Raw genomic sequence first — 12,777 nt, forward strand, 5'->3', positions numbered from 1 at the left:
AGCTCTGCATATTTGAATTAGACAGAATTAAGGTATCCTTTATCATTCCACGCAAAATAGCCGCCATATTGAATTTAACGCGGTTAAAACGAGGCTGCGAGGGATTTACAGTTGCGGTGGCATACACTATATAAAAGTCCTAGATTGCGTAATTTTCACAATGCAGAACTGCTAAATGCAGTTTTTGTCTACTTAAAGTCTCTTCAGATAGATATTTCAGCAGCTAAACAATCGGTAATCAACATTGAACGCATAGTACTTGAGTCCTTCACGGCCTCGTTTTGGTTCCTGTCAGAGATTAAATATACACGCCTGAATATACAAGAGATCTATTAAATATTGAAATATGTCGCTGTCGTTCTATCAAACATGACAGAGGGGGCGCACTAGAGCCTGTCAAAATCAAAATCACATACATTATTATTATTATTCCATTATTAAAGTATATAAAATGTATGAATACTGTACTTGCATGCAACAAACACGAGTTTGGTAGTTTAGTCTGAATAAAGGAAAGAGAGATATTAGTATATATTTTAGGTATCCAGCCAACAAAGAATGTCCTCAGAACATTCTGGCAAGGTTTTCTCAAAGTTATGAGCAAATGTTCTTCTAGTAATATTAAACTAGTAATGTTCTCAAAATATGAGCACAAGAACATTATTTATACATCATTCAAAAAATGTTTTCTGAAACATTTTAGTTGGATGTTAGTCTAATGTTAAGGTACATACTAGTTTGAGATGGTTTAGAGAACATAATTTCCATAATCGTTCATTTTACATCAAAGTATATCAAATGTATGAATACTATACTTGACAAAAATGAGTTTAGTCGATTAGTCTCCTTGAGACGTCAGTATATTTTTGTAGGTATCCAACTAACAGAACATTCTGGCAAGGTTATGAATTAATATACTTACAGTATGTTTGTTCAAAGCTATCTAACATTCTCAAAGCATTAACGCAAAAACATGCAAGGTTTTTCTGAAACATGTTAGATGGATGTTAGTCTAAATGTTGCTACTTGTTTCAGATTCAGAGAACATTCAAACGGAACGTTTCCATAATGTTTGCAAAACCATAACTGAACGTCCCCTTAACGTTTTCTCTAACAATCACATAACCAAGAAAAAATGTTTTAAAACATCTTTAAAAACCGAGCATTCTGAAAACACACGTTTTCATATCATAATGGGAACATTTGCAAAACACTCTCAGAACATCCTTTTTTTAAACAGGTATTTTCTGATGCTCTCGTTCTTATTCAGACCTCCTGGAGCGACCCAGATGGTTAACCACTACACCACATCGCCTCATTTCTGATCCATCAGCCGCTGGCAGGAGCAGTGAAGACATGCAGACGGTCAGTGTGAAGCAGATCTGAAGATGCCATCAGCGAGAGAGCGCTGCTCTTTCTCCTTCTGTCTCTCTCAATCGAGCTCAGCGACTGGAGCTTGAACGGGTTCTGAAGCTCTGCTCTCTTTGAGTCCTCAGAATCCCCGTAACGCGTCCTGACAGAACTGAAGCTGGATGAATCGCAATCATACGAGCACACGATAACCAAACCAGTCGATGGAAGTCTGCTCGTCTTCATGATGAAACACGGGAATTATATTTACAAAACCATACCTGAACTCCCAGGAGATTATTTATTAAACACAATTTTCTGGCAATTCATCAACATTTTTGCAGTGATTTCTTAAGCCGCCTCCTGTAGTTGAATTCTCTCTCAAGACCTCTGTATTAAGGGAAAAAAAAAGAGAAAAGGGTGACATAAAACAAAAGACTGTATGTATATATAGATTCCAAAAGGGTGTTTTCACAGAGATGCCATTGAAGAACATTTTGGATTCCACAAAGAACCTTTCAATGATCAGTTCTTAAAAGAACCATTTTTTTTCTTAGTGCAAAGAACATTTGAACAATCTAAAGAACCTTTTGATTCCGTGGATGTTTAAGTTTCTTCATGAAGCCATTGTTGCCAGAACGTATAAGCAAGCAAAGCTGTTTAGTGTATACAGTATATGTGTATATATTTAATCTGAAATGAGCAGTTTACTCTAATGGCAATGTATAGGTCCTTTGCAATTAAAGTGAAATAACTGAAAGCCTGATAAAGATACTCATTTTAGAAGAACATTTCAGAGGCTTTTGCATCTGAACTCTTCATATATATACATATATATATATATATATATGGATGTATTTAAGGATTTTCACATTTAAAAACATTTAACGCCAACATTTTTTTTTTTTCAATTCATTTATATTTTGGATTTATTTTCCTGTTATGTTGCACATTTACCTTTAACCGTTTAAGTCAGATTTATTTTTTATTTTCTGTCAGTATGGTCTTGGTTTTGAAGCATCTTCCTCATTACATCTGTAAGTGTGCATTGATCTGAGACCTGCTGGAATAACCTGTAAAATACACACCAAACCTGCACATCCGAGCATCTGGTGGAGCCGATTTCACAGGGTTTCCCGTAAAACACCAGCGCCGAACGAAATAACTGGTAGACTAAAATTCACGTCTGGGCCGATGATTAGACCACCCATCAGCGCAGAAGCCATTACAGCGAGCTCTCCTGGGTCAGGCCTTCTGAGATGAGGTTTGGTGCTTTACATGGCAGCTACCAGCGAGTGTAATGAAGCGTGCACTTGACCTGATTAAGGGACCCGCGGCCCTCGGATCGTGTGCTTTGAGGAAACACTGCAGAGAATAAACCCGATTAGAACAGGGTTTATACGACACCAAATATAAATACAATGAAAGATTTCTAGGCCTGCTTACCAACACTCTTACAAATAAGGCTTCCAAAAGGAGGTTTTCACAGTGATGCTATAGAAGAAGCATAGTGGGTTCCACAAAAACCTTTTTACACTCTTTATTGGCAGAACCTTAAACATCCACAGAACCACCAAAGGTTCTTTAGAACAGAATATTGTTCTTCAGAGTATTATAATGATGAAAAATGGTTCTTTTAAAAAACTGTTCATTAAAAGGTTCTGAAAGGTGGAACCAAAAATGATTCTTCTATTACATCACTGCAATCTGAAGAACCTTTTTTTCCATTATAAAGAACGGTTTTTGCAATGTAAAGGCATGTTAAAGGTTCTTCAAGGAACCATCAATTCTAATGAAGAACCTTTGTTTTTAAGAGCGCATTCATTCAGTTTCTCTTGTTTAAGATTCTACAGCAGTGAACCACACCATCAGAAATATTATTTATTCCAAATGTTTTTAAAAATAAAAACAAAATCTCTCGCACATCTTATTTGAAAATCCAGTTTAAAGTGATAGCTGTGCAAGGTAGTCAGCTGGTAGACCGCTATCTAATGTTTAGACCAATATATATTTTCCAAAAATATAAATAAAACAAAGATAATTGGAGTGGTTTGCCAGAAAACACTGTTTTTCTAGGCTACGTCAAATTACTCATTTAATTCAATGTTTTAAATGTCGTTTCTTTGTGAAATTTAGCCACTAGCCATTTTTGAGTCAAAATGTTTCCACACCATTTTTTTCTTGTTTATTTACATTTCTCCGTTGTTCTGTACATTGATAAATACCATTCTTTATAAACCAGTGTGTCTCGTGCTGTAGATTAATATGCGTGTACGTAAATAAATTCATGAGACGGTGACGCGCGCGGGAGGCGGAGCGTCATCCAGGAAGACGCGCGCGTCACGGAATCCGCTGCTTCTCTTCAGTCAAATCCGCGCTCGCATCGCATCGCATCGCGTCTATATTCAGAGATGCAGCAACATCAGCTCTGGCGCGCGTTTGCGCTCCTCTATTTGCCGTTTTTAGGAAGCGCCGTTGATTTTAAAACGCGGACGGGACCGCGAGTGACGGACAAGGTGAGACGCGCGTGCTGCAGCATTCTCCGCGACGCGTCCGCCATACAATCATCCATCCGCTTCTACATGAACTAAACCTGCGGCGTATCGGTAGTGTTTTTGTCTTTTAAGCGATGACAGATCGTGCGCATGCGTGTTCGTCAATGCATCTGTTCTGTTCATTAAATCTCGCCTCGACGCGACGCGACGCATTCCTGGACTGCGTCACATATGAAGCTTTACAGAAACACACAGCAATGCAGCATCATGTCCGAATAAACTGATTATGTTAGTTAATAGTATAATTCGGTTTTTATTTATTTATTTGCATATTTGATACACTGGCTTTCAAAAGTTTGGGATCAGTAAGATTTTTAAATCTCTTCTGCTCATCAAGGCTGCATTTATTTGATCAAAAATACAGGAAAAAAAAAAACTTAATATTGTGAAATTTTTTTACAATTTAAAAAAATGGTTTTCTATTTTAATATATTTTAAAATGCAATTTCTTTCTGTGATCAAAGTTGTATTTTCAGCATCATTACTGCAGTCTTCAGCGTCACATGATCTTCAGAAATCATTCTAATATACTGATTCATAATCAATATTGAAAGCAGTTTTTGCTGCTTCATTTTTTTTTTTTTGGAAGCTGTGATACTTTTTCCAGGATTCTTTGATGAATAAAAAGTTACAAAGAAACTTTTTATTCAAAACTTTATTTTTATCACTTTTTTTAATCAATTTAAAATGCTTCCTGAATAAAAGTATTAATTTCTTTCAAAAAGGAGAAATATTTACTGACCCCAAACTTTTGAACAGTAGTGCATAGTGTTAGAATTCTATTTTAAATAAATGCTGTTCTTTTAAACTTTTTATTCATCAAAGAATCCTGGAAAAAGTATCACAGCTTCCAAAAAAATATTAAGCAGCAAAAACATTAATAATCAGAAATGTTTGTTGAGCAGCAAATCAGCATATTAGAATGATTTCTGAAGATCATGTGACGCTGAAGACTGCAGTAATGATGCTGAAAATACAGCTGCGCATCACAGAATTATATTATATTTTAAAACATATTAAAATAGAAAACTGTTTTTTAAATTGCAATAATATTTCACAATATTAGTTTTTTCTGTATTTTTGATCAAATAAATGCAGCCTTGATGAGCAGAAGAAACTTCTTTAAAAAAACATTAAAAATCTTACTGATCCCAAACATTTGAACAGCAGTGTATATTATTTTTATATATTAGTATTACACACACACACACACACTTAAAAATTAAGGTACCTAAAAGGTTTTTCACAGCGATGCCACAGAAGAACCACTTTTCCATCTCTTTCTTACCTTTTTATAATCGGAAGAACCTTCTTTCGCCACAAAGAAGCTTTTGTGAAACAAAAGGTTCTTTATGGAACCATTTAGACAAAAAAAGTTGTTCTATGGCATCCTGCAGCTTTATTTTTAAGAGTACACACACACACAGATGTTTGGCTGTGAGTGGTGAAGGTGCTGGTTGTCTGAGGTGTGTTTGTGCTGCAGGTGTTTTTTGACATCACCGTCGGAGGACACGAGGTTGGCAGGATCGTGATTGGTTTGTTTGGAGAGGTCGCTCCGCTGACCGCGCAGAACTTTGTGGCTCTCGCCACAGGAGAGGTAAAAACTCCCATCATCCTCGTGACACACATCTGAAACACGTGAATGCATACAGCAGCATGCTGCTCTGACACAGATCCTCTCTTCAGAAGGGCTACGGGTACAAAGGCAGCAAGTTCCATCGGGTTATCAAGGACTTCATGATCCAAGGAGGAGAGTTCTCCACTGGAGACGGAACAGGAGGTGAGAACGAGGGACTTCAGCTCTAGGAACCAGCATGAGTTGATTTACTCACTGCAAAAACGTTTGTCTTGTTTTCTAGTATAAATATCTAAACATTCTTCAATCAAGATGCATTTACTGTACAATTTAAGATATTAAGTCTTGTTTTCTAAAAAAAAAAAAATCACAATTTTGTGATTTCTTGCCCCTTTGGCAGATATTTTTGCTTGTTTTAAGCAAAAACTAACATTTTTATATATTTTCTTTACAGAAAACAAGACTATCTTGTCATTTTACTTGTACAGTAAATGCATCTTGATTCAAGAATGTTTAGATATTTATACTAGAAATCAAGACAAAAACACTGAGTAAGAGAATCATTGTTTCATGTTGGTTTTAAGCCGTATGACTTCCTTTCTTCTCTGGAACACAGAAAATGTTAATATTTCTCTGTTTAAAATGTACAAATGAAACCGATGATTGACAGTAGGTTTGATTACACGCACTCATGTTTGTCAGTCGGAATGAATCCAATCCAATTTCAGATTTTGAAGGTTCTGTTTATAACATTTATTGCAATTAACTAAAATAAAAAAATATTTACATGAAAGAAATTAAAATATAAAAGAACTTTATTATTATTATTATTTCAGCTAGTTACCAAGGCAATATTTCTCATGTTTAGTTTAACTTTAAGTACTAAAACATTAAAGAAAAACTACTTAGACATATTTTAAAAAACTAACAAAAGACAGAAACACAAAATTTCTAAAACTTTAAATAAAATTTTCATTTAGATTAACTTGAAGTACTAAAATAACTCAAACTATATCTGTGACCCTGGAGCTAAAAATCATTAGGATATTAAGTAAAGATCATGTTCCATGAAGATATTTAGCAAATTTCCTACCATAAATATATCAAAACTTCATTTCTGATTAGTAATATGCATTGCTAAGAACTTCATTTGAACAACTTTAAAGGAGATTTTCTCAATATTTAGATTTTTTTGCACCCTCAGATTCCAGATTTTCAGATTTTATTTATATATATATATATATATATATATATATATATATATATATATATATATATATATATATATATATATATATATATATATATATATATATATATATATATATACATACAGAAACACAAAATTAAACCTAACTAAAAACAATGATAAAAAAAGTACTAAAACTAATAAATAAACATAAAATAGACATTTAGAAATAAAATTTAAAAAAAAAGAAACTAATAAAAAACACAAAATTGCTAAAACCTAAAAAAAAAAAATATATACTTTTTTTTTTAAACAGAATATGTAAAAATAAAAACAAATTCAAAATATTAACAAAAACTACAATAGTAGATCAATGATACTAAAATAATTATATGAACTTAAGCATTGGGTCAGTCAGTATAATTGTCATTTTCAGCTTGATGACACGTCTAAAAAAAGAAAGCAGACTTGTATGAAGAACATTTTAGCAAATATTTAGTAAATATTAAGTCTCTTCCAGTGAGCAGTTCATAAGATGCGAGGCATAAATAACTATAAGCAGGTGTAAACACCCCATTTCAATCAGATTAAATTCAATCATCAAAGGTGTTTATATGAAGGCTTTTCAGTCCGATGGAGCCATCAATCTGATTCTAAACAGATTATTTGGGTGCATGGAAATGCATCTTGTGCTGAACTCAAAAAGCAGTGAAAGCTGTGTGAGGAACAGGTCCAAACCTACGCAGATGCTCATTTAAAAAGATGTCGAACCTGATGTTGTGCATATATTCAGGAGGTGTGTGGAAGATCATCAGTGAATAATTCCTGTAATTCTTGTGTCTTTCAGGTAAAAGCATCTACGGAAGCACGTTTGCAGATGAGAACTTCAGGCTGAAGCATCTGGGCGCAGGTTGGGTCAGCATGGCAAACGCCGGGCCGGACACCAACGGCTCGCAGTTCTTCATTACTTTAGCCAGAGCGCCGTGGCTGGACGGAAAACACGTGGTGTTTGGCAAAGTCTTGGAGGGGATGGTATGATTCCTGCAGAAGAGGGAGAGAAAAACACACATTACACCTGTTTACCAACACACACACACACACACACACACACACACACATACACACACACAGTGTTTTTGTCTTGTTTTCTAGTATAAATATCTAACGATTCTTGAATCAAGATGCATTTACTGTACAAGTGAAATGACTTGAGATATTATGTCTTGTTTTCTGTAAAAAACTATATAAAAGTTTTGTTAGTTTTTCCTTGAAACAAGCAAAAATATCTGCCAACGGGGCAAGAAAAATAATATTGTTTAGCCTTTGAATGAAGATTATTTTTCTTGCCTCATTGGCAGATAGTTTTGTTTGTTTTAAGCAAAAACTAACTAAATTTTGATTATTTTTTTAGTAAACGAGACTTAATATTTTAAACCATTTTACTTGTACAGTAAATGAATCTTGATTCAGGAATGTTTAGATATTTATACTAGAAAACAAGACACAAATACTAAGTAAGAAAAAGCTTTATACAGTACAGATCGTTTCAGAGCAGCTTCACCATACACTGAAATAATGCTAACAAATAAATTAACTAGTTTTAATCAAGCTATAAATATTATTTAACATTCCTGAGACGTCCCATTTTGGTGTTCACATCAAATTAAATTTACAAAAGTGATCTTATATACCAGGGGTGGCTCGATATCACTTTTTCAGAACCGATCTGATACCAAAAATTCTGAGTATCTGCCGATACCGATCCGATACCAGCGCAGTTTTTTAAAAATCAGTGTTGAATTTTTATACCTCAATGTGTGTTGACCTGATCATGACTTTTTTTGTGTTACAATCTACTAAATATAGACAACTTTATTGTACAGAAAAACAACAAATGAATGCATATATAATTATAATCTATGACAAAAATACTATTATAAACTATGTTAGTGAATAATTCCGTAGCAAAACCTTGCTGTAAATTTCTAATGGTTTTCACTACAAATTCCCTTACAAACCATCAACTTTTAACCATTAAAACCATTAAAAATGGTTTTCTGTGTGTTTTGAGACATATTCCATTAGGATTTATTGGTTTTAACAAGCCACCGACCAATTACCAGCAGAGACCAACAGGGACGTTACAGTTTCCATTAAACCAATACAAGTCCCATTTATATAACCAGTAAAACCATTACACATTTTGTGATGGTGTCTACTGTTTTTTTCAGCAGGAAAGTTACTCTAGAAAAATCATGAGTGCACAATCATTTTATAAAATCTAAAATTATTGGGAGAAAAAAACATTATGGGGAACAAATAAAAGTGAGTAAGTGTAGGACTATATCTGGTAAAATGATATACATTGCTCTTTGTATTGTTGTAAAATACATTCATGAAAAACAATATATTTATTTGTTTTTAACAGGTTTTTTAAACTTTTCTTTTAACAGTTTTAAATTTAAAGCTCTCTAGTCCAGTGTTGTGATCTAACAGACACAACACGATTTTGAAAACAGCACGAAGATAAAGTCCTTTTATGCAAAACCATTTATCTTTATTTGCAGATCAAGTGTAATATTAGAAACATTTAATAATCTTGCAGAGAGTTTCATCGTCTTGACTCATAAACACGCAGTTTGAACGCTGAACGGAGGATGACAGACAGACGCAGCGGAGAGAAGAGTTCACGTGAACTTGACTTCAATATTCATCTGTACCTCACATTAAACTGGAGCAGCTTCAGAACACTTGAAATATAGTGCACAAAAACTTTATGGTGCTTTATAATGTGTTTGTGGATTTTGTGAGGCTTAACAATAACACAATAGTATACGCACAATATCGGATTTGGATCGGTCTCGTGTGACCGATACCCGATCCGGCAGAAAATGCCAGTATCGGAGCCGATACCGATACTGAATATCGGATCGGCGCACCTCTATTATATACACAGAAAGCAGAATAAATGTATTAATGTTTCAAATAATTTTTGTGAAAATAAAATGTCAAAATAATTCTTCACTATCGTTATGTGTAACAGATATATTTATGTAAAAATGAAGTACTTATTCTGACCTGTACTTTTATAATAATAATAAGTGATCATACTAAATTGTATTACATTTTAAATGATTTAAAACATCTTGCTGATGAATGAGTCAAACCTAGTGGTTTGAAGCATTGTGGCGATAATTGGTAAAGATTTAAAATGAAAATTAATTAGTATTTTAGGAGTGCACTGCATTTTTAAAATAATAATTCTGGTTCTAAGTATGCCTGATGAGATTTTTTGTTATATTAATTATTGTTACACTAAATTACATTTTAGTGGGTGACTTCAGTAAATCATGGTAAAAATGTACAATGGTCATTATTTTTTACTCAGAAAAAATTAAATAATTAAATAGCACGCATTCTGAATTTAAAGTTTAAATTTTAAAATGTAAAGCTGTATTACAATTTTTTTTTTTTTTTGATGCTAGAAAACCCATTTTTGTCTTTGACCCATAGACATTGATTTACACCAACAAAACTGATTTTTATGGGTTAAAGTAGGTAGAAATAGCTCTTTAAAGGAATAAAAGGTTCTCACTTTTTACAATGTAGCAAAGTTGTAAATCTGCTCTTAAAAATGCAAAAGTGTCATTATTCAACTCAATTTGGTTTCAGTGTTGATTAAAATTGTAGTTCAATAGTCAGCAGTTAGTAGTTGATTTAACAATGAACTGATTTCAGCTGAATAATGACTGTTTAGTATTATCTTTTTACAGCACAATTGAATTCTGTTTGCATCATTGAATCACTATTTTCTCATCTATCACTGTAAAGCTGCTTTGTATAGAAATAAAGGTGACTTGAGTTCAATAGCAAGCTCATCAGGTATGAAACAAACTCTGTATTTCTGCATCACTGTGTTTCAGTCTGTGGTTCACACCATCGAGCTCCAGGACACTAACGATCGTAACCTGCCCTACACCGAGTGTGTGATCGTCAACAGCGGCAAGATCAAGCTCAAAGAGCCCTTCATCGTGGAAGTGGAGGGATGGTGAACCGTTATGATTTCTGTCTTCATATATTCATATCTGCTGTGGTGTGATCGTATCATCATTAGATTCTTCTCTTACTATGCAGACACTTTTTGTAAGTTTCTTTCCTACAGCATCATACGGCCAAATGTGACACGTGCTGGGAAAATGAGTCGGGATGAGCAAATTCTATTCAATTTCAATCTCCATTAAAATACCTTAATGACTGCGTATTGCATATTCTCCTCCAGTTCTTTTCTTAATAATCATTACAATATTATTAATCACAATATAGCTATTTTTTATTTTATCTTTGTTATTAAAAATAAGAACAAAGATGCGAATAAACATTAGTTTAATCAAGAGCAGCAAGTGATTCCGTCTTTTCTTTTAATGTTTGATTAACAGACAGATCTATATTAAGACCTGCTGTAATGCATGGGTCTAATATAATGTTACACATCAGATTTTTCTCCAACCATTAACTAAACGTTCATATAAGACATAACAGGTTATGTTTGTGTGAATCTCGCCAAGATATATTTCTCAATAATGCACTTTACAGAGAGATCGTGCGTCTTATGCACGCGCTTTGCAAACGTCAGTGTGATCGTTTTGTTTGAAAATCATATTTCACTGGTTTGCACTCATGTCTTCGAGAATTCGATATGAATATTCATAAAGGAGGAATGCTGTGCTTTACAACAATAAACCTACAACTTCAGAAGCAGGTGCTCCTCTCACAAAACATACAAATAAAGATGATTTTAGATGTTTAATCACTATTTGGAGCATTGGGATCGCTAGACGAGGGCTTAATGAACTCATTTTTGTGAAAACCTCAAATTCGACCAAAACGGACATTTTTCACCTCTTTTGCCTGCAGCTCAAAATCAGCCCGAGCGCATTCACACTCATTCAGCCAGCACGGGTCACAGATGTGTGTGTTTCACACTAATAACACACACTGCGCAGCACTTTATCACACTGTAGGACGTTTACTTCAGAAATCAACCACACACACACGTTTATTACCATCCTCTGAGTGCCATAATACACACACACTTGAACTTTGTTTGAAATCTCCGCTATTTGAATTATGATGTAGAAACACAAATAAGCTATTAGAACAATCTGTCTTTTATTTTAAAAGAAAAGATGTAAATATGGTTCATGTTAACCTTGTTTTGCATTCATATTTATAACTAAATCAATCACTTATTAGATCCTAGCGGTTTCACGACATGCTGTTTCAATAATTAAGTGTACAGTCAAACCAAAAATTATTCAGACACCAGATATAATTTTTGATATTTTTTTTTACTAGTGGGTGCAGGACGCTATAGCTCATTTATGTAAGTGAGGATAGAAAAATAAAGTAAACTGTGACATATTATACCTAAAAATTCTTCATACAGTGGACTACCAGTAAAATTTGGGATCAAAAATGATTCAGACACTTTGACCTGAGCATGTTTTGGTAATTGGTTGAGCTAAATTGGTTTTATCTAATTGTGTGCTTAAATTTAACAGCTGACAGCTATTCAGCCGAATTCATAACATGCCTTTCTATCAAAGTTATGTGACATTATCAAGATGCATTTGCTCTGACGCAGTTTAACTCTGAGTTCTTCTCATATTTTATTATCATTTTCTAAACCATAGAGAATAAACTGATAATGTGAGAAATGTTGAAGGTGTCAGAATACATTTTGGTTTGACTGTATCTATTTACTGCCTGAAAGAAAGTTTCATAATCAACCATATCATTTATATCAGTTATGGCTTTGCTAAACACAAATCTGTTTTGTTTGCGATCCTTAAAATCAGCATGAAAGGAAGTTCACAGCTTATTTTATCTCTGTATCGTGATGTATTTCACTGAGCAGCTGAATGGATAAGAGTAGAACCATGCATTAAAAGCATAAATAGAGTCGGGTTTGATTTCATGTGGACTTGATCAATAATGCTGTGCTCTGAGAATAAAATACTTTTCTTCTGAATGTGTTTTCAGCTGTGTTTTATCACATAAAAATACAACTGTTCATTGCTAGTTCAGGACCATTAATGACGTATTAG

The 12,777-nt window shown here is 33.8% G+C and overlaps 1 protein-coding gene and 1 long non-coding RNA gene across 4 annotated transcripts in view; one reads left to right on the top strand and one right to left on the bottom strand.

The window, feature by feature from the left end:
- Positions 1 to 3,629: 3,629 nt before the first annotated feature.
- On the top strand, positions 3,630 to 11,024 carry ppic (peptidylprolyl isomerase C). The gene is made up of 5 exons (XM_058784655.1): positions 3,630 to 3,866; positions 5,389 to 5,502; positions 5,592 to 5,685; positions 7,518 to 7,702; positions 10,594 to 11,024. The coding sequence occupies exons 1-5, from the start codon at positions 3,762 to 3,764 to the stop codon at positions 10,720 to 10,722; spliced, it is 627 nt and encodes a 208-aa protein (XP_058640638.1). The 5' UTR covers positions 3,630 to 3,761; the 3' UTR covers positions 10,723 to 11,024.
- LOC131545642 (uncharacterized) overlaps positions 7,571 to 12,777 on the bottom strand; it is a 36,914-nt gene continuing 31,707 nt past the window's right edge. For all 3 annotated transcript variants that reach the window (XR_009272472.1, XR_009272470.1, XR_009272471.1), the window contains one exon: positions 7,571 to 7,711. This is a non-coding gene — a long non-coding RNA (uncharacterized LOC131545642). The remainder of the gene's footprint in view (positions 7,712 to 12,777) is intronic.

Source organism: Onychostoma macrolepis, chromosome 08 (assembly GCF_012432095.1).
Source record: "Onychostoma macrolepis isolate SWU-2019 chromosome 08, ASM1243209v1, whole genome shotgun sequence".
Lineage (NCBI taxonomy): Eukaryota > Metazoa > Chordata > Actinopteri > Cypriniformes > Cyprinidae > Onychostoma > Onychostoma macrolepis.